The sequence below is a fragment of the Petaurus breviceps genome, unplaced genomic scaffold (genome assembly GCF_028583685.1).
Source record: "Petaurus breviceps papuanus isolate PSGF00001 unplaced genomic scaffold, PetGlider_PUasm1.0 90849, whole genome shotgun sequence".
Taxonomy (NCBI): domain Eukaryota; kingdom Metazoa; phylum Chordata; class Mammalia; order Diprotodontia; family Petauridae; genus Petaurus; species Petaurus breviceps.
Genome location: NW_027187361.1, coordinates 17873040 through 17892318, shown reverse-complemented (window position 1 = coordinate 17892318; position 19279 = coordinate 17873040). Strand labels below are relative to the sequence as shown.

Here is a 19279-nt window from a genome sequence, read left to right as displayed (position 1 = left end):
TATCCAGGCGTGTCTATCACACATAAGCACAAGTCCTCTGAAAGCAAGCTCATAGCTCTCCCATGTGGGGATATGTCCCCTGGACAGGTATCAGTCCTCATCACAATACATACGCATATGTATGCTAGTGTATGTACACATATATGTATATGCATACAACCTTATGAAGGCTATTATCCTAACTAAGATTAGGTTCCTAGGAGGGCAATCATCCCCAGATTCAAGATGTTCTGTATGTCTGAACTTTCCCCATAAACCTGGGCTATATTCTAGTCCTACTACACACAGTGTCAGTGGGCATAGTAGCCACACTCATAAAAAGCTCTAAAAAACAGGCACACACATGGGGAACCCATGACCCGATAACTCCTCCCTCTGGCACTGTAGTGTAGGACTTAGTGTCCTTCCTTTCAGTGGGGCCCTCGTGCTTCTGCCTCTGGACACAGCATCTCTGCTGAGCAGATCTCTCAACTGACCTTGTTCCTGTCTGAATTTCAGCTCTGGATGGCCAGGGATGATTCACTTTTCCAGAACTAGAGCTCAAATTCCTCACAACTGTCTCCTGCCTAGATTATTCACAGGGGTCTTTAACTTAGAGTCTGTAAAAAAAAGGTTTTAATTTCCATAATTACATTTCAATATTTTATATGATGCATTTTAAAACTTTCTGAGAAGAGGTTCATAGGATTCACCAGACCCCCAAGGTGGTATGGGACATATTAAAAAAAAAGTTGAGAATCCTTGCAAGAGAGTGTATGCATCACTTTTTTAAAGGGCCACCAGGATTGTGGTCAGTGGCTGATTTCCTTTAATTCCATCAAATTTGACCAAAAATCTTCATATTTTACAAAGTATAGACATTTTCATTTTGTTGAAGATATTAACACCGTATTGTTTCTGTTACTTGCTCCTAACCTTCTGGTAGGGAGAAAGTCTTTTAATCTAAGGTGTCCTGATCATCCCCCATCGTCTCACACTATACATATGTATATGTATAGATACACGGACAGATATGTAATGCATATGTATGTGTACGCATATATACAAACATATATAGTTGCCTATTGTTGACAAAGGCTTAAATAAAAATAGGAGTATTACTCACATGAAGCTGGAAGGATATTTATCAGGTAGCACTGTAACATAAGTAGTTTTGTGTTTGGGCCAGTGGTCTCTTCAGACAGTCTTTAGCTAAGACTTAGCTGTCTAAGGTTCTAGGAGTTCACCTGTCCCTGAAGAGCTAGTCACTTTCAGATCAGCTGAATTGTAAAGCCAGGGACCATACAAGTCAGTGATAGCATTCTAACCAGTGTTCCTTGGAATATTATACAGGTGAATGAACTCTTATCGTTTTCCTGTATGTCACAGTAAAACCAGATGGCCCTTTTCAGACTTTATACTCCCCCCTTGACACAGTTTAGGGAATGCTTGTATCCTTATTAGTGCAATTCTGGTTAATCAGTTCAGTGAGTTCCCTGGCCTGTTGGAGGGAGGGGAATGTTTGAGTGGGATCTCCTGATTGATCAAACTGAATATTTGACTATTCCAAGCAAGCCTGTTTCATAGAGTGATCGGAAAAATTATTCTTATAACATTTACATATTCTAGTTAACCACTAGGGGAAGAGGAATGGATAAATTGTTATCTGAACTGTTGGAAGAAGTATTTATATTGATAAAATTACAAATCCATAAAATATATATAGCACAACAGTAGCAGAAGGTATATGGCAAACATTGGCATAATTTACAATCCATACATTATCCACGTGAGTAATAGATATGGGAATGGAGTAAAGGGGACCTCAGAAGCTAATTAGTTCAACCCAAAAATTTGGGCAGATAGATGGCTCAGTGGAAAGATTCATCTTGAGTTCAAATCTAACATCAAATACTTCCTAGCTGTGTGACCCTGAGCAAGTCACTTAACCCTGTCTGACTCAATTCCTCATCTGTAAAATGTTCTGGAGAAGGAAATAGCAAATCACTCGAGTATCTTTGCCAAGAAAACCCCAAAAGGGGGCATGAGAAGTTGAGACTGAAAATGACTAAACAATAACAACAAACAATTTAAAATCTTCTTTCTTGTAGGGCTCTTCACCTCACAGGAAACAAAGCCTTCCTAGAAGGTGAAGTTAGCCATATGTTTATTAGCTACCATGCAAAATAAGCCTTCTTGTTTACATATGTCAATCTGGGTTTCCAGTGGTTGAACTTCAGTCCAACCATGTCATTCCTCATTCAAAGTGGCTCCCTGGGGGCTCCAGGAACAAATATAAAATGCTCTTCAAAACCTGGCCTTTTTCTGCCCCTTCAGCTTCTTATACCTTAATTTTGTGACCCAGTGACACTGACCTCCTTCTTACTGCTCATAAGACACTCCATCTCCCACCTCGCAAGTATTTTCATTGACTGCCCTCTATGTCTGGAATACTCTCTCTTCTTGTCTCTGCCTCCTGGTCCCCGGCTTCCTTCAAGTGTCAGCTAAAATCCCATTTGTTCGGAAGCCTTTGCTACTTCTCCCTTAATAGCAGTGCCTCTCATCTGTAACTATCTCCAACGTATCCTGCCCATATCTTGTTTGTATGTTACCTTTCCTTGTTAAATTGTAAGCACCTTGAAAGCAAGGACTATCTTTTTTTTTTTTTACCTTACCCCCAACTCCTAGTACAGGATCTGGCACATAAGTGCTTAACAAATGCTGTTTGATTGGGACAGCACAATTATCAGGTCCTAATCAGTCCTTTCTACTGCCTCAAACATTTCATTTGTGATACTTAAAAATAGAAACCAATTTAATTGGGCATAGCATAGCTTTGTCCTGACTGTTCATTCTTCTTCCTGACCTCTCAATCAGTCCACAACATCACTGCCAAAATGATCTTTCTTGGGTGGCTAGGTGACGCAGTGAATAGAGCACCGGCCCTGGAGTCAGGAGGACCTGGGTTCGGATCTGGCCTCAGATGCTTAACACAAAAACTAGCTGTGTGACCTTGGGCAAGTCACTTAACCCCCATTGCCCTCCAAAAAAAAGCAAAACATAAAATAAAAACAAAATGATCTTTCTTGAGGAATTAAGTCATGTTACTTTTTTAGAATTACCCAATGGCTTCTCTATTATCATCTGCATCCCACTTAAACTCTTCATTCTAGGCTTCAGAAATTGCCCCCTCTCTGTCACTTTTCTACTTAATCGCTTACCTTTTCTTCAACAAAGACAAGTTTCAGTGGTTCTGCATCTACTCTTCTATGTCCTGTCATTCATGATATTCCAGCCTACAGAGTGTGGGTGGCAAGAGGATGGATTCTGATTCCAGCTTCACGCTCCCGGAAGGGATGACCATAGACATGTCAGTGGGTCTCAGTTTCTTCATCTGTAAAATAGGAATAATAACAAGTTCACTACCTAGTCCACAGTATTTTTATGTTACAGTCCTTCCTTTTCGAAGAGGACTGTGACATCAGGGAGGCGATGCCACGACCTGCAGGTGAATTGGATTTAAGTGAGGAAGGGCTGTGCAAAGCCACCAGCCTCACTTTCTCCTCAGGAGCTAAAGCATTAAAAGCACTATACAAATGTGAGTCATCTCTGCCCCTGGAAAAGTTCACCTATCTGGGTAACCCAAATTACAACTCTCCCATTCTTCAAAAACCTCTTCATTTTCACATTTTCTCTGAACGTTTCCCTAAATCTTGGCTTCAACCTAAATTCTATTAGAGGAAACAAAACCACTGCCCCTCTCCATTAGAATCCGCTCTTTATGACATTGGTCCTTGTTTATCTTCTTTTTTTTCTTTAGATTGTAAACTAGACGCGTCGAGTGCTGGACTTGGAGCCAGGAAGATCTAAATTCTGTCTCAGTGATTAGCTAAGTAGCGCTGGACGTCATTTAACGTATTGTAGCCTCAGTTTCCTTATCTGTAAAATGGGGGTAATAAAAGCACCTACCTCCCGGGGTTATTATGAGGATCAAAGGAAATAAATTATGCAGAGCACTTTGCAAATCTTTAAGTGCCATACAAACGCTAGCTATTTATTATTATTATTATTATTACATCCCATAAACACTAATTAGTGGACATTACTGGCATCCTGGAAAAACACCAACCGGGGGCGCGCGCTATTTCCTCTCTTGGCTGCCCGCATCCCCTCCCTTTCCGACCCAAAGTCTGCTTTTCTCCCTGCCAGCCGCCGCTAAGACCCGGAGCAGAAGCGAAGCCAGGCAGCCAGGCAGCCAGCAGCCAGGCTCTTACGTGATCCCAGCGGTGTGCGCAGGCGCGCGAGCCGGACAGCTCCGGGAGCCGCTGGGCGAGGAAGATGATGACTGCGGCGGCCGCGGCCGGGGAGGGGGCGCCCAGCCCCAGCCCCGCCGCCGTGTCCCTCGGCTTGAGCGTGGCTGTGGTCTCCAGCCTGGTGAACGGGTCCACGTTCGTGCTGCAGAAGAAAGGCATCGTGAGGGCGAAGAGACGAGGTAGGGACGCGGGGGGTCCCGCGCGCCTTCCCCGCGCAGCCCTAACGCGGGTGGGGGCATTGGCCGGAGGAGAGCTCCCGGAGGGGAGCGGCGAGACCGCTTGGGTCCGTGTTGGCCCCCCCGGTGTCCTCTGTGGCTGATGGCTCTCCGGTGATGCTGTCACCCTTTCCCCAGGAGCCTGAGTGGTCCATAGCGCCCACCCCTGCGGAAGATGAGCGAGGCAGGAATGGGACTGCGGCGCCCAGCCGCGCTTGGGAGCTGCTGCAGAGCCGCGGGGCTCCGCTCGGCTCCTGGGTGTGGGTCCTGCTCCAGCGAGAGGCTCTTCTGTCACCCCTCTCTCCGTCCTTTGGCCGCAGTCACTTCCCCCTACCCATCCCGCCCCCAGCCAGCCTTATCCTGGTCCTGGGGGAGGGTCTCTGTCAAGGTGGAGGTCTTCATTTGTTTTAGATTTGTAGACGGTTAGCAGGTACACAGCTGGGGCTTTTGGAGAAGCATTGGGCATAGGTTAAAAAAAAATTTGTTTTTTTTTTTCACTTAAAGCACTAATTAAAGAGAGTTTAGATCCCTCTGGGTATGTATGTAGGTATGTGATCTACTCTGGCGTGACCCGTAAATAACACCGGCTACCGGAGAATGGACGATCCAACTACTGAAGAAACCTCCAGAGGTCATGTCCATTCTACAGAACCTTCTATTCGGACAAACTTAAAGAAGTTATTCTTGCGTCCGTTCCAATACCTGCTTTCCTCTCCTCTTCCCCACCCCTCCCCCTCCGCCCCCACCAATGTAAAATGAGAGGAAAAGTGCATTTTTAAAATGCTTCTATTCCCTTCCTGTTGGATAATCCTATCCTCAATTGGGAAGCATTTAACCTTTATCTGAAAATGAAATTCTCTTAAGTGCTTTAGCCACAGTTTATCCTATATCAGCTTTCAAAGCATCAAAGAGTGGAAAATAATAGTTTTCCATTCAAAAGCTGGAAGGGGAATAGCATTAGAGAGAATGGCATACAGTAGTCTTCATTTAAGGAAATGATTTTGGTGATTTCAACTGCACTTTGTTTCTGTGTCCTGCTTAAAGTTTGATCTCCTGCAAAGTAAGTAACTATTTTCACTTTCAGAGTTTTAGCTACTTTCACATTAAAGAAATGTTAATGACTTTGAAACCTTTACTTAAACCCAGATTGTGCAAAATTGCTTGGGGCTGTTAGCAGACTTTTAAACTTATTTATTTTTGTCTCTTGCAGTCAGCCTCCAGACTATTAATTAATTAGATAAAATAATTAGCGACATCTTAGTGTTACTTAAACACTAGGAAAGAGAGGCACTTACAGACATAATACTGATTAGATCCTAACTAGAAACATTCAATTCATTGTAAACATATCAAAGAATATGGCCATTCAGCTCTTAAGGCTGGTGGAATTCTAGGCAGACCTATAAAGTCAGTCCCTTACTCTCCTAAAAATCAACTCTTGCTGATATTAACCCTGCCCCCCCTGTTCCTGGTAACGTCTTGACAAATGGCAGAGATATTGCCGGTGCAATAGTTTGGAACTTATAGTTCAGGATGATGCATTATTAACCTTGGGAGTTGCAAATCAAGCCCTCCTTTTTCCTATACCTGATCCCCATTAATTTTGTAGAATAACAATCCTGAGCCTCTTGGCTCAAGCTTAGCTCCTGGGCAGTCTCCTATTTAAATCAATTCTATTCCACCATTACCGATGGAAATATTACTTTATATATGTACTCCACTAGACAGGTAGATGATATAGTGTATAGAATGTTGGACTTGGGAAAATTTGAATCTTGCCTCAGATGGTTACTTCCTGTTAGAAATTGGGCAAGTCACTCAGCGTTTCTTAGCCTAGGTTTTTTCATCTGTAAAATGGGAATAGTAATAAAACTCGCTATGAGGATGAAAGGTGACAATATATGTAAAAAACTTGCTTTGCAAACTTTGAAGAACTTCATAAAGCTTAGGTATTATAATTACCATCGTCTTCTATCCACTTTAAGGGGAAGCCTGAGCTAGACCAGTCCTAAATTAATAAAATCTACCTGCTTTAATATTTAATACTTTCAGGATCAGCTGTTTCACTGGTATGTTTACCTCTTACATAAATGTAGATTGTAATCTGTCACTCCTTTGTAGGCTTCTGTGGCCAGTCAAATCCATCACCTGGTGCCCAAGCTTCTGATAATGAACTTCTTACCTAGTCTGGTTTTGAAATAACAGTTATGTAGTCTACTGCCGGGCCTGGATTCTTTGTGCAGCGATGCTTGGAGAACCCAGAGTCACCTCCAGATCCCTGTATGACATTAGAATAAGACTTGAATGTGATTTACTAAAACTGAAGCAAGTGGTTGACACGCTGCTCAAGAGTCAGGTTTTTGAGTAGTCCTCAGGAGAATTTTGTAAAAATAAAAACTGCTTTCTTGACACATTTTTTCTACTTCTACATTAGTGGGAAGCCCAAGAGAAAACAATGGGAAATAGACCCAAACTTTCCTGAGAGCAACCATATATAATGCCCATTACTTTTATAAGAGTAATGGTAATGTAAAGAAAGGAGAACAGATAGTGTTTGAAAAGGGGGTGTCTGCCTATCTTTTTTTTTCTTTTTGAAGGGGGGAGGGGAGGGCAGTTGGGGTTAAGTGACTTGCCCAAGGTCAAATGGCTAATAAGTATTAAGTTTCTGAGATCAGATTTGAACTCAGGTCCTCCTGACTCCAGGGCCAGTGCTCTATTCATTGGGCCACCTAGCCGCCCCATGTGTCTGCCTATCTTTGCTTCATTAAGTATCATCCCAGGAGTTGAAGGTTGTGCTCCAGAATGGGCTCCTCACACCTTATTACTGAACTACTGTCATCCTTTCCCAAAACCACTGGGACATACTTCTCTCACCCATTGTTTAACAGACTGCCATTTTTTTTTTAGCTCTATCTGCTGCAGTTTTTATCAATGACTTGAATCAAGGTATAGGTGGTATGCTTATTAAATTTGCTGATGACATATAACTGAGAGATATGGTTATTTCATTGAATGAGTAAGGCACTGAAAAGGTCCTTGACAGGTTAGAGCATTGGGCTAAACTGAAAACTATAAAATTCAGTAGGGATAAATGTAAGGTCTAGCCTTTGAGTGAAAAAAAAAAATTTCACAAGTGCACTATGGGAGAAGTTTAGGAATTTGTTTGAAAAAGTTCTGAGGGTTTTAGTGGTCTGAAAGTTCAATATGAGTCAGCATTGTGATGTGGCAGCCAAAAAATGGGTAGCTAGGTGGCACAGTGGATAGATTGCTGGGTCTGGAGTTAGGAAGACTCCTCTTCATGAGTTCAAATCCAGCCTCAAACACTTCCTAGATGTGTGACCCTGGGTAAGTCACTTACCCCTGTTTGCCTCAGTTTCCTCATCTATAGAATAAGAGAAGGAAGCCACTCCAGTATGTCTGTCAAGAAAACCCCAAATGGGGTCACAAAGAGTCAGACATGACTGAACAGCAAACAACAAACCAAAAATAAATAAGTAAATACAAGCTAATGTGACCAGCCGATGCACTGAGAAGTCTGTCTCCAAGAATGAAGAGATGAGGTTCTACAGTATTCTCGTTAGGTCTCAAATCTAGAGTATCGTGTTCAGTTCCAAGCATCCGAAGAACCTTGAGGCCATGTTATATGAGGATTATTCGAAGGAACTAGACATGATAACTGACCTCAAATATTTGAAGCATTGTCCTGTGGCAGAGGAATTAGACATGCTCTGTTTGACCCCAGAAAGTAGAACCAAAAGTTATGGGTGGAAGTTGCAAAAACAGAAATTTAGACTTAATGTCAAGAAAAAATGTCCTTACTATTAGGGGTGGCCAAAGGTACAACAGGTTGCCTTAAGAAGTAGAGAGTTGGGGCAGCTAGGTGGCACAGTGAATAGAACACCAGCCCTGGAGTCAGGAGGACCTGAGTTCAAATATGACCTCAGACACTTAACACTTGCTAGCTGTGTGACCTTGGGCAAGTTACTTAACCCCAGTTGCCCTGACCTCCCCCCTCCAAAAAGACAAAAAAAAAATGGAGAGTTCTGCTGGGTTAGAGGTCTTCCAATGGAGACTTGACAATCATTTGTTGGGTTATTATTCCCTCTGTTAGTTACTTCCTCATTGTTCTGAATATAGCTTGATTTGTATATACTTGTTCGCTTCTTGTCTCCCCAGTTACATTTAAGCTCCTTCAGGGCAGAGACTACCATTTACTTCTTTTTGCATCCCTGGTGCTTAGCACAGTGCTTGGCGGGTGCTTAATAAATATTGATTGATTGATTATGATAGTGGGAAATCTTTCAGGTATAGATGAACTAGCTTTTATCGCCCCTTCCAATACTAAAATTCTGTGATTCTTATTGACTTGTTTATAATTAAAAAAAAAAAAAACAACTCAACAAATCCACTGCATTTTCCTCTGGGCTAAAACCACCATCAGACCCCAAAAGGAGAGACTCGCGGTTCTTTGCCAGCATCACTCCGAGTGCTAGAGAGAAAGCCAAGGCTTTCAGATATAAAAGAAGTTCCATATGGAAGTTGACCAAGAGTCATTTTTTTTTTCCTCTGTGCCTTTGGCAATTCATGGAATTAGTAACAGTATTCTATGGAGATTTTACAAAATGCCAAGGGAAGACAATTATGTCAAAGTCATGAATTGTAAAAGTAATTAAGTTAGTTTGATTAGCGAGATTCTAGAATGTAAGTGTACTATTCTTAGTTTCTAGAATTATGGCCTCTGAAAGCCTTCTTTGGGATCTTTAAATACATTTAAACACATAAATATATTTGACAGTAGTGCTCTAGGCAGGACACAGAGGCTTTCTCACTTAGAGTGGACAGTTCTGTATCAGAGTGAAAGGATTTTATCCTGTGTACAAAACAGGGATGGAAAAAGCTGAATGTGGAACCCAGGAATGGAGTTGTAGCTCAGACATGTATCAGAAGTTTTCTGCAATGGAAACAATGCTGAATTTGGAGTTAAGGGACAGGGTCTGCCGTCAACTACAGTGAGAGCCTGCACTAATTATTGAATCCCTAAGTTTCATTTTTTTTTTTGTCAGTAAAATCAGGGGTTTGGATGGCTCTAAGGTAAGTCTCCTTCCATCTCCAAATGATGATTCTAAGATTGCCTCTCTCATTTCAGGATCTCTCTTCATTCTTTCATTATCCATCATGTTTTCTTTGCACAATATCTGTCCATTAATTTTGCTTTTGTTTGTGATGGCAAGAGTTTTAGATGTGACTTCAAATTGACCAGCTGCATTGCAGGGCTTTTTTTGCACAGCTGTACAGTTTATTAATTTCAAGACATCGTGTGTTAGACAAGTGTACTGACTTCTAGATTACTCCTCCATTCAGGCACACATACACCACTTAAAACTAATTAGCTTAAAGCAATGTTGATATTTGTACTAATAGAGAAGAGAGAACATAAGATTTAAAATGGGCAGATAATTCAAACAACACTTCTTAATTTTTTTTGGAGGGGGAGGGCAGGGGTTAAGTGACTTGCCCAAGGTCACACAGCTAGTAAGTGTTAAGTGTCTGAGGTCGGATTTGAACTCAGGTCCTCCTGATTCCAGGGCCAGTGCTCTATTGCAACACCTAGCCACCCCAAACAATACCTCTTATTAAGTTTCAGAATTAATTCTTTTTTTTTTTTTGGCTAGTTCTAAGGATGAGTAAAGTCGGCTAGTAGTTTTATTTATTTATTTTCAATTTACTAAGTATATTTAATGAGAAAAAAAATATGAGTGAGTAATCAACCTCTGAATAATAAGGCATTGATATTTTCCTTTTGAAGAAAAAATTTCTAGTCTGTATCATATTTAGGGTAAGAAGCCCTTATCTTTATGGGAACCAAATTCTAGAATTGAGACCTCTTCATTGTAAATGTTGTCAGTTACTCAGAAATTCAGTAGAATTCTTCAGTTCCTAAAATTGTGCATGGTCTCAACTGTGACCATGATGGTTGTTACGAATTTCAAACTTTTACCTGAAACACGAACGTTAAGAATTGAAGACTTTCACCGAGGTAGCAAATATAATGATAGTACACCTACCTACCTAGGAAGCGAGGCACTGCAATGGACAGAGTGCTAGGTCTGGAGTGAAGAAGACTCATCTTCCTGAGTTCAAATCTGGCCTCCGACACTTACTAGCTGTGTGACCCTGTGCAAGTCACTTAACCCTATTTGCCTCAGTCTTCTCATCTGTAAAATAAGTTGGAGAAGGAAAAGGCAAACCACTCCAGTATCTCTGCCACGAAAATGCCAAAATGGAGTCAGGAAGAGTCATAAAGGGTTGATGGGACAGAACAGGAACAATAGCACCAGAAAAATATACATGATAGTTTAATGCGGAAAGGACGATTGAATCTCGTAAGTTAAAGTTTTGAGGGATGTGGTTGAGACAGATGAGAGGAGTGTGGTTATAAATATAGGTGAACTTGGTATTGGGTCTACTGTTAGGTCCTATAAAATAAGAGGCAACATGGTCTAACGGATGGAGAGCTGGTTTTGGAACTGGAAAGACCTGGGTTCAAGTCCTACTTTTGAGTTTACTGGCTATATTTTGTCGTTGTTGTTTGGTCATTTCAATAGTGTCTGACTCTTCATGACCCCATCTGGCTATATGGCCCAATGCAGATGGCTTAACCTCTCAATATTATGAAGCAACTCTCTAAGACCACATATCACCAATAAGTTGCCTAGCTGCCTTGGTAGGAGATGCTTCCTAGAGGTGGCTAGATGGTACAGTGGGCAGATCCAGGGCAGATCACTGACCCTGGAGTCAGGAGGACTGGAGTTCAAATTTGGCATCAGACACTTAACACAAAACAACTAGCCGTGTGACCTTGGGCAAGTCACTTAACCCCAACTGCCCAATCTTCCCCCCTCAAAAAAAAAAGATGCTTCCTACACCAGTGAAATCACAGGTCCTGTCTTTAAAAAAAAAAAGAAGTCATGGAGTGAGAAGACTAACACAGGAGAACATTTTTGTATATTATATGGTTAAAGCCTTAATGCAATTAATTAGAGGTCTTTACTTAGAGGAAAGACTGGAATTTCTGAAATGAAATTAATTTGTCCCTGGTAGGAATTTCCAACTTGTCAGACAACCGACTGGACAGTAACAGTATCCAAGGCTGCTGCTAGATCTAATACCATCTGATCTTTATCCAGTGCTAGGAGGAGGTCTCTATGTCAGTTAGTTTTTGTCAAGGGGTTTTAGGATGTCACAGGATTCCAAATGTTTCACCCTGCTCTGGTGGATCATCTTTCCAGAAAGAGATAATAGTGTGTGGAAAATAAGAGCTTCTGCTACAGATATTGGCTCGAAAAAGCAGATAAATGGTTTAAATAAGACTGTGTCTAGTAGGACATATACTTTACAGACAGATAGTAACTTAATTTTATTTTTACTGAAAATAGATTACAAACTCCAATTTTAACCTAGACCAGCAGTTCTCAAGGTGTGATCCATGGAGCCCTGGGGTGTCCACAAGATCAAAGCTATTTTCATAACGATACTAAGACATTATAGTAACTCTTTCCCAGCAATTTATCTGTTCGAAGTACAGTTTCTTCATACACTTTAACAAAAACAACATTGCAACAGATTGAATGTAGAAGAAAATATGAGAATCAAACTGGCTTCTACTAAGCTGGACGTTAAAGAAATTTGCAAATATATGTAAAATAGTGTATCTTTTCATTAATTTTTTTTGTTTTGAAAAATTAAATTATTTTTTTCATAAAATGTTATTCATGTTTGTAGTAGATTTATTATTTTAAATGAATAAATATTTTTAAAGATTTTCATCTTTCATTTCTAAGATGGTAAATATTGATAGATGTAACCCCTATAAAAAAAAGCTCTTTGGGGACCTTAATAGTTTTAAGAATGTAAAGGGGCCTAGAGACCAAAAAGTTTTGAGAACCACTACTCTATTTGCCTAACTGCCATTTAAATTCATTTTTCTATTTCATGGTATCACAGACTTTGATCTAGAAAAGGACTTTTGGAAGTCATCTGATCCACCCCCCTCATTTTACAAACTAAGGTCTGGGAAGGTTAAATAATCTACTTAAAATCACACTGGTAGTAATAAGTCTCAGAGGAAGGATTTGAACCCAGTTGCTCTGACATCAGAGCCAATGTTCTTTTCACTATACTACCCATATTTCGCTGCTTAGTCAATAATTACCCAAAGTAAATCTTGCTTAACAATATTGTAAAAATTAAACTTTGAAAGTCTTAGGAACTCTGATCAACACAATGCCCAACTATGATTCCAGAGGTCTCGTGATAAAACATGATAGAGAGGTGAGGGGCTCAGAATGGAATTTGAAAAAATTTTGAAAAAAAAACAGATTTGGGGGGTGGGACATGGCTAACGTATGACCCTGGACAAGTCACTTACCCCTCAATTTCCTCATCTGTCAATGAGCTGGAGAAGGAAATGGCACTTTGCCAAGAAAACCCCAAATAGGGTTACAAAGCATTAGATGTTACTGAAACAACTAAACAACAAAAAATGTGGCAATTTGTTTTGTTTGACTATATGTGTTTGTAACAAAGCATTTTGTTTTTCTTGCTTTCTGAATCAGGGGAGAGGTGCAAAGGTGGGAGGAAGAGATGGATCTTTTGTTTTTAAAAAAAATTAAATGTAATTTTGAAAAAGCAAATCTTGCTTTTGAATATTTTATATTTCTCGTCCCTTCAACCAAGACTTATAAATTGGATCTCCATTTTACATTCATTCTAAGAGATTAGAAAGTCTTCCTTTTAAGTCAAAGCACTTAATTCTTTATACTTCTGACACAGGCCTTGTAATTCTGGCCAATAGAGATGGTTGAGGAAGTTTTCCCCAGGAGCTCTGTATACCCTTGAAATCACAGGTCTGGTTAAAATTTTTTTTTTTAAATTTTTTTCAATAGTTCACTTACAATATGGGTAAAATAGGATTTTGTGTATTGGCCTGAGAGCCTAATCATCACATATAATATTCTACTGGGGGTTGAGGGGCAGGAAGGAGTTCTGAATTCCTTCTATTGTTCAGTCATTTCTGAGTCGTGTGTGACTCTTTGTGACCCCGTTTGGGGTTTTCTAGGCAGAGATACTGGAATGGTTTGCCGTTTCCTCTCTAGCTCATTTTATAGATGAGGAAACTAAGGGAAACAGTGTGAAGTGACTTGTCATACAACTAGTAAGTATTTGAGACCACACTGGAATTCAGGAAGATGAGTCCCTTACTCCAGGCATGGCACTCTATCTACTGTACCATCTAGCTGCCCTAAGCTCCATACAACCAACTAGTAAAGAGACTTTCAAAATTCGACATTAATTGTGGAATACCTGTATCTATAAATCAATGCTAATATTTACAGTATATATTTAGCTCTATTAACATCAGGAAGCAAGTTCTTGCTTTTTAACTTTTTATTGAGGGCTCAGCTAAGACTATGGAACTTGTGTGTAAAACCTTTTTGAAGGAAAGGCATTAATTCATAAAGGACACAGAGTCTCTTATTCTCCACTCTGTTACACTGGGTTGGAGTGGAGGATCTTTTTCTATTCTATGATCATTAGGATTAGTATAAATCCCAGATATATTTGCATATATGCAGAATAGAGAATGCATATTACAAGCAAATTTTCATATAAATTTATAGCTAAGTGTTAGATGTTTAGGCATAAAATTTTTGTGTGCCAACATTCCTGGCAATTGGTATCATGATTTCTACAAATCTCTTTTGTGTTTTCTACAAGTGCTTCTTTGTCTGACAGTTCAAACCGCTATGCTCAAATTTAGCTTAGTTTCCCAAGATTTCCCAACAAAGGGAAAAAACAGAACCATGAGCTAGCATTCTGGTTGGGGAGTTGGGGTAAGTTGAGAGGTAAAATGACAAAATCACAGCATTGTATCATCACAAATTTAAAACTGCCAATGTTTACAGATGGTGTCCATATTAGAAATTTAAAAAAAACCAGCCCATTCCAAATATTAATATACTATGTAGATGTATGAGTATATCCACTTTGAAGCAAACCTTTGTGAACGGATACAGAGCAAAGTGAGCAGAACTGGAAAACGGTTTATATGATAACAACAAAGTTGTAGAGAAAAACAACTTTGAAAGATATTAGAACTCTGATCAATGCAGTGATAAACCACAAGACCTTAAGCCTGAAGGTGAAACATGCTACTCACCGCCTGCCAGAGAGATGATGAATTTAAAATACAGGCACATATTTTTCAAGCATGACCAATGTGGACATTTGTTTTACTGGACTATGTGTGTTTATGAGGGTTTTGTTTGTAGGGTGAGACTGTGGGAGAGACAGACTATAAAGGAAAAAGAAATAGATTTTTTTTTCAAAATGGCAAAAAAATTATACACACATATAAGTACACACACACACACACACACACACACACACACACACACACACATCTCCAGTCCAGTCAGGCAGAAGCCAGAGGTACTAAACCATAACTGCATTTGGAGGCAACTTGATCTAGTAAAGTTTGATGTCTCTGGAGTCGAAGGGTCTGGGTTCATAGGCTGCCTCTGATGCTTACCACTTATGTAACTAACATTGGGCAAGCCACTTAACCTCAGTTTCCCTATCTGTAAAATGAGGGGGTTGGACTAGATGGCATCTGAAGACCCACCCAACAATCAATAAGTAAACATTTGGAATTGATTGTGTGACGTGGGAGACACTGGCACAGGACGGCCCAGCATGGCGTGCCCACCTCAGAGAAGGTGCTGTGCTCTCTGAGCAAAGCAGAATTGAGACAGCTCAAAAGAATTCACCCCAAATGTTCACATGGGCTATTTGTGTCCGACCTGTGGGCAAAGTATTCCGAGCTCTATTTGGTCTGTTCAGTCACAGTCACAGTCACAGTCGAACACATTGAAACTTGATTCTAGCATAGTGATGTCATTTTGGTCGTCTTTGAGAACAAACAACCTAACCTAATCTAGGTAAACATTGTATTAAACATTGTGCCAGGCATCGGGCTAAGCCCTGGACATACAAAAAGAAGCACACAACCACTTCTGCCTGCAAGAAGCTTATTGTTCAGTCATTTGGGTTTTTTGGTCATGTTCAACTCTTTGTGACCCTGTTTGGAGTTTTCTTGGCAAAGATACTGGAAGGGTTTGCCACTTCCTTCTCCAGCTCATTTTATAGATGAGGAAACTGAGGCAAACAGGATTTAGTGATGTGATGGTAATGGAATTTGAATTTGAAGACCCCTTTTTGTATTGGCAAGTAAGCAGGTACTTAGCACTTAGTAACTAATCAAACCTCTGTGAAAGACACAGAAGGTATGAACCCCTGTTCCTGACGTGACAGGAAGGGGTTGGCTGCAAGAGGAAGCTAAAGCTGTGTTTATCTAAGGAAAAGCCCCAGGAAGGGACAGTCAGAATTTCTTGGGACCAGCATCTGGTGGCAGAGCAGCTACAGAAGAATGGAGAACTGAGTCCTGAGAACTTGTGGTGGTGGAGCTTCTTCTGAGCAGGAGCCCAGAAGCCTGGAACTCCCTCCCCCCCAGGCTGGATAAGGTGATGCTGATTTTTTGAACGAGCTGCAGAGGACTGAGGAAGCATGACCAGAATGCAGGGACTTTGTTTGTGGCTTCGTTGAGCCTTGAATTCACAGGAGCAGAAATGGTGAAGGATCTGCCATGGACCAGACCCTGTGGATGCCAGTGTGGAGCAGGACCTGCCCAGAGAGCTGGACAAGGAACTGGAAGCTGTCTGCCATTGAACCCAGGTGACAGTCTGGTGAATCCAGGTAGAATCTGGGACCCTGGGAGGGGATCCAGGGAATCTGAGAACAGGTTCCAAGGCGAGATGAAAAGACCTCTCCATGGTACTGAGTAATTATGGAATTAGAGTGTCCTAGTGACCTAGGGGTGGAGGGTTTGTGTATTTTCTAATGATTGTCCTTAGTGATTAATGATACTTAAGAATTGATTGCTGAATAAGTGACGGATTGAATTAATTTCGTGTGCCCCATGAGTGGAATCTGACTTTGACTATTGTACTTTAAGATGATTGTTCTTTGTTCTAAATATTGTGACCACTTTGGTGAAACTATGTGGCCATTTTAATGATAAACTGTTGTGAATACTATATTGTGATTTTTTGTGATAAGTTGTAATATTGTGAATGCTGTACCTTGATTCTCTGTGAGTGTTTTGCTCTCATTTGTTACTGAATAGAGTGTTCACTATACCATGTAATCAGAACCTTAAAAGCTGTTCACAGTAGCATTCTTCTGGAAAGCTGCTCATGCATGTCATTACAAGTGACTTGCCCAGGATCACACAACTTAGTAAGGGTATGAGGCTGGATTTGAACTCAGGAAGATAAGTCTTTCTGACTTCAGGCTTGGTGCTTTCTCCCATTAAGAAGCTTTCCATTGGGGTGGCTAGATGGTGCAGTGAATGGAGCACTAGCCCTGGAGTCAGGAGGACCTGAGTTCAAATCTAGCCTTAGACACTTAACACAAAACTAACCATGTGACCTTGGGCAAGTCACTTAATTCCAACTGCCCTACCTTTTCCCCTACCAAAAAAAAAAACAAAGCAAAATAAAAAAGGAAGCTTACTATTTAATAGGTCAGCCCTTACCCTCAAAAAACTTACAGTCTAATGGGGGGAGACAACATAAAAACAAATGTATATGAAGTAAGGTGAATATAGGATAAATAGGAAATAATTAACAGAGGGAAGGTGGGATTTTGGTTGGAACTTAAAGGAAACCAGGGAGGTCAGTAGGAGGAATGGAGGAGGGAGAGCGTTCCAGCATGGGGCATAGAGAGACTGGCGGGAGCAGAGGGATCTTTGGCCATATGGTACTGATCATACTGTTGGTTCTATGTTAGTATTGTCTGAGAGGAGAGCATGGCTTAAAGAGAAAGACTTTGAGTTATGATTTCAGAGGTTGGGTGGTGGTGGAGGGAGTTCTAAAAAGAGGCAAGAATAGAAGAGACCAGAAAGAGCCGGTTTAGACAAAGAAAGCTGGTCATCAGGTTAAGAAGGAAATAGGGACCTTGATAGATTGCAATTAAGGAAACTCGGCAGGGTAGCATACATGTAAGGGCAGCTATATGTGGACACAGGCATGCCATCCAGTCAGGGTTCAAAGTGACTTCAATGAGCAGAGTTTTAATTTAACACTCCTTGGCAGGTAGATCTGAGGTGAAAAGATTCCTGGGTGAAAAGGGCCTTTGTTTGTCTAGCTACTAAGAAAGAAAATAATCTGACTTCTCTAAGTCTCAAATTTGTCATTATTTGTTGTTGCTGTGGACATAATAATAACAACAGCAACTAATATTTAAATGGTAGTTTGAGGTTTGTGAAAATACCTCTAAATATAATTTAGCCCCATTTTACTGATTAGAAAACTAAACCAGGAGAGGCTGTTACTTGTCAGAACCAGATTAAGATGTAATTGGGAAATAGTTAACAAAATAAAATAGAATAAACACAGTGTTAATATTTGGGTTTCTAAGTCAATATGTGACCAGCAGAGATTCTTATGTGTGGTTTAATGATCCCTATTTCTTTTTGAGTTTGCTGCCACTCTTTTAAGTCTCCCCTCTTGTAATAGAAATGACACTGGTTTTGTGTAGGGTGGGCTCGTTTTCTTTAAGGGGGCAGGGAGGCTGCGCCTTCTTGGTTTGGCTTCCTTACTACCTAAAGTATAAAAGGCCTACCTTATAAGGAATTGGCATGGGGGAGAGGGTATTTATCTGAACTGTTGTTGCATCATAGGAACTACTACCTTTCTGATTTAACCTTGTTGTCTTTGGAATGATGTTTTATCTGAATTAGTATCAATTTAAGCTTCAGGCACCATATCCTTTTTAATCCCATTCTATATATAGTTTTTGTTGCATTTTTATGGCCCTCTAGTACCTTATTATGGGGCAAGTAGGTGGCCACAGTGGATACAGTGACAGGCCTGGAATCAGGAACACTCATCTTTCAGAGTTTAAATTATGGCCTCAAACACTTAACTAGCTGTGTGACCCTGGGCAAGTCACTTAACCTCGTTTGCCTCTTTTCCTCATCTATAAAATGAGCTAGAGTTGAAAATGGCAAACCACACCAGTATCTTTGCCAAGAAAACCCCAAATGGGGTCATGAAGAGTCAGACATGACTGAAACGAATGAACAACAAAAAAATCCCTTATTATATTCTAATCCTGAGTGTGAATAACTGGACTGAATGTATTGAGTGAAGCCTAACCCCAAAATCCACTACACTATGTATCTTTTCCATTTAAGGTCATAGATGAGAGAGAGTAATGTGTGACATAGTACCTTCCCTCATGAAATTTAAACTTTATTGAGGTTAAAAAATAGATTTTAGAAAGCACTGGGGTGACAAGACCTAGAGGGAAAAATATATATATATATATATACTGTCAAACTATTATTTTATCTTTACTTGGTGGTCATCTTAATAGGGATAATTGAACCCATGAGAGGAAAGAGAGAGAGAGACAGAGAGACAGAGAGAGAGAGAGAGAGAGAGAGAGAGAGAGAGAGAGAGAGAGAGAGAGAGAGAGAGAGAGAGAGAGAGAGAGAGGGAGAGAGAGAGAGAGAGAGAGAGAGAGAGAGAGACAGAGAGAGAGACAGAGAGAGAGAGACAGAGAGAGAGACAGAGAGAGAGAGAGAGACAGAGAGAGAGACAGAGAGAGAGAGAGACAGAGAGAGAGAGAGACAGAGAGACAGAGAGA

At 40.6% G+C, this 19279-nt stretch overlaps 1 protein-coding gene across 1 annotated transcript in view; it reads left to right on the top strand.

Moving 5' to 3' along the window:
- The first annotated feature begins 4209 nt into the window (after positions 1–4209).
- The window catches only part of NIPA1 (NIPA magnesium transporter 1), a 60710-nt gene continuing 45640 nt past the window's right edge, over positions 4210–19279 (top strand). The window contains exon 1 of the mRNA XM_069072938.1: positions 4210–4471. Within this exon, the coding sequence (XP_068929039.1) occupies positions 4318–4471 (154 nt within the window). The 5' untranslated portion in view covers positions 4210–4317. The remainder of the gene's footprint in view (positions 4472–19279) is intronic.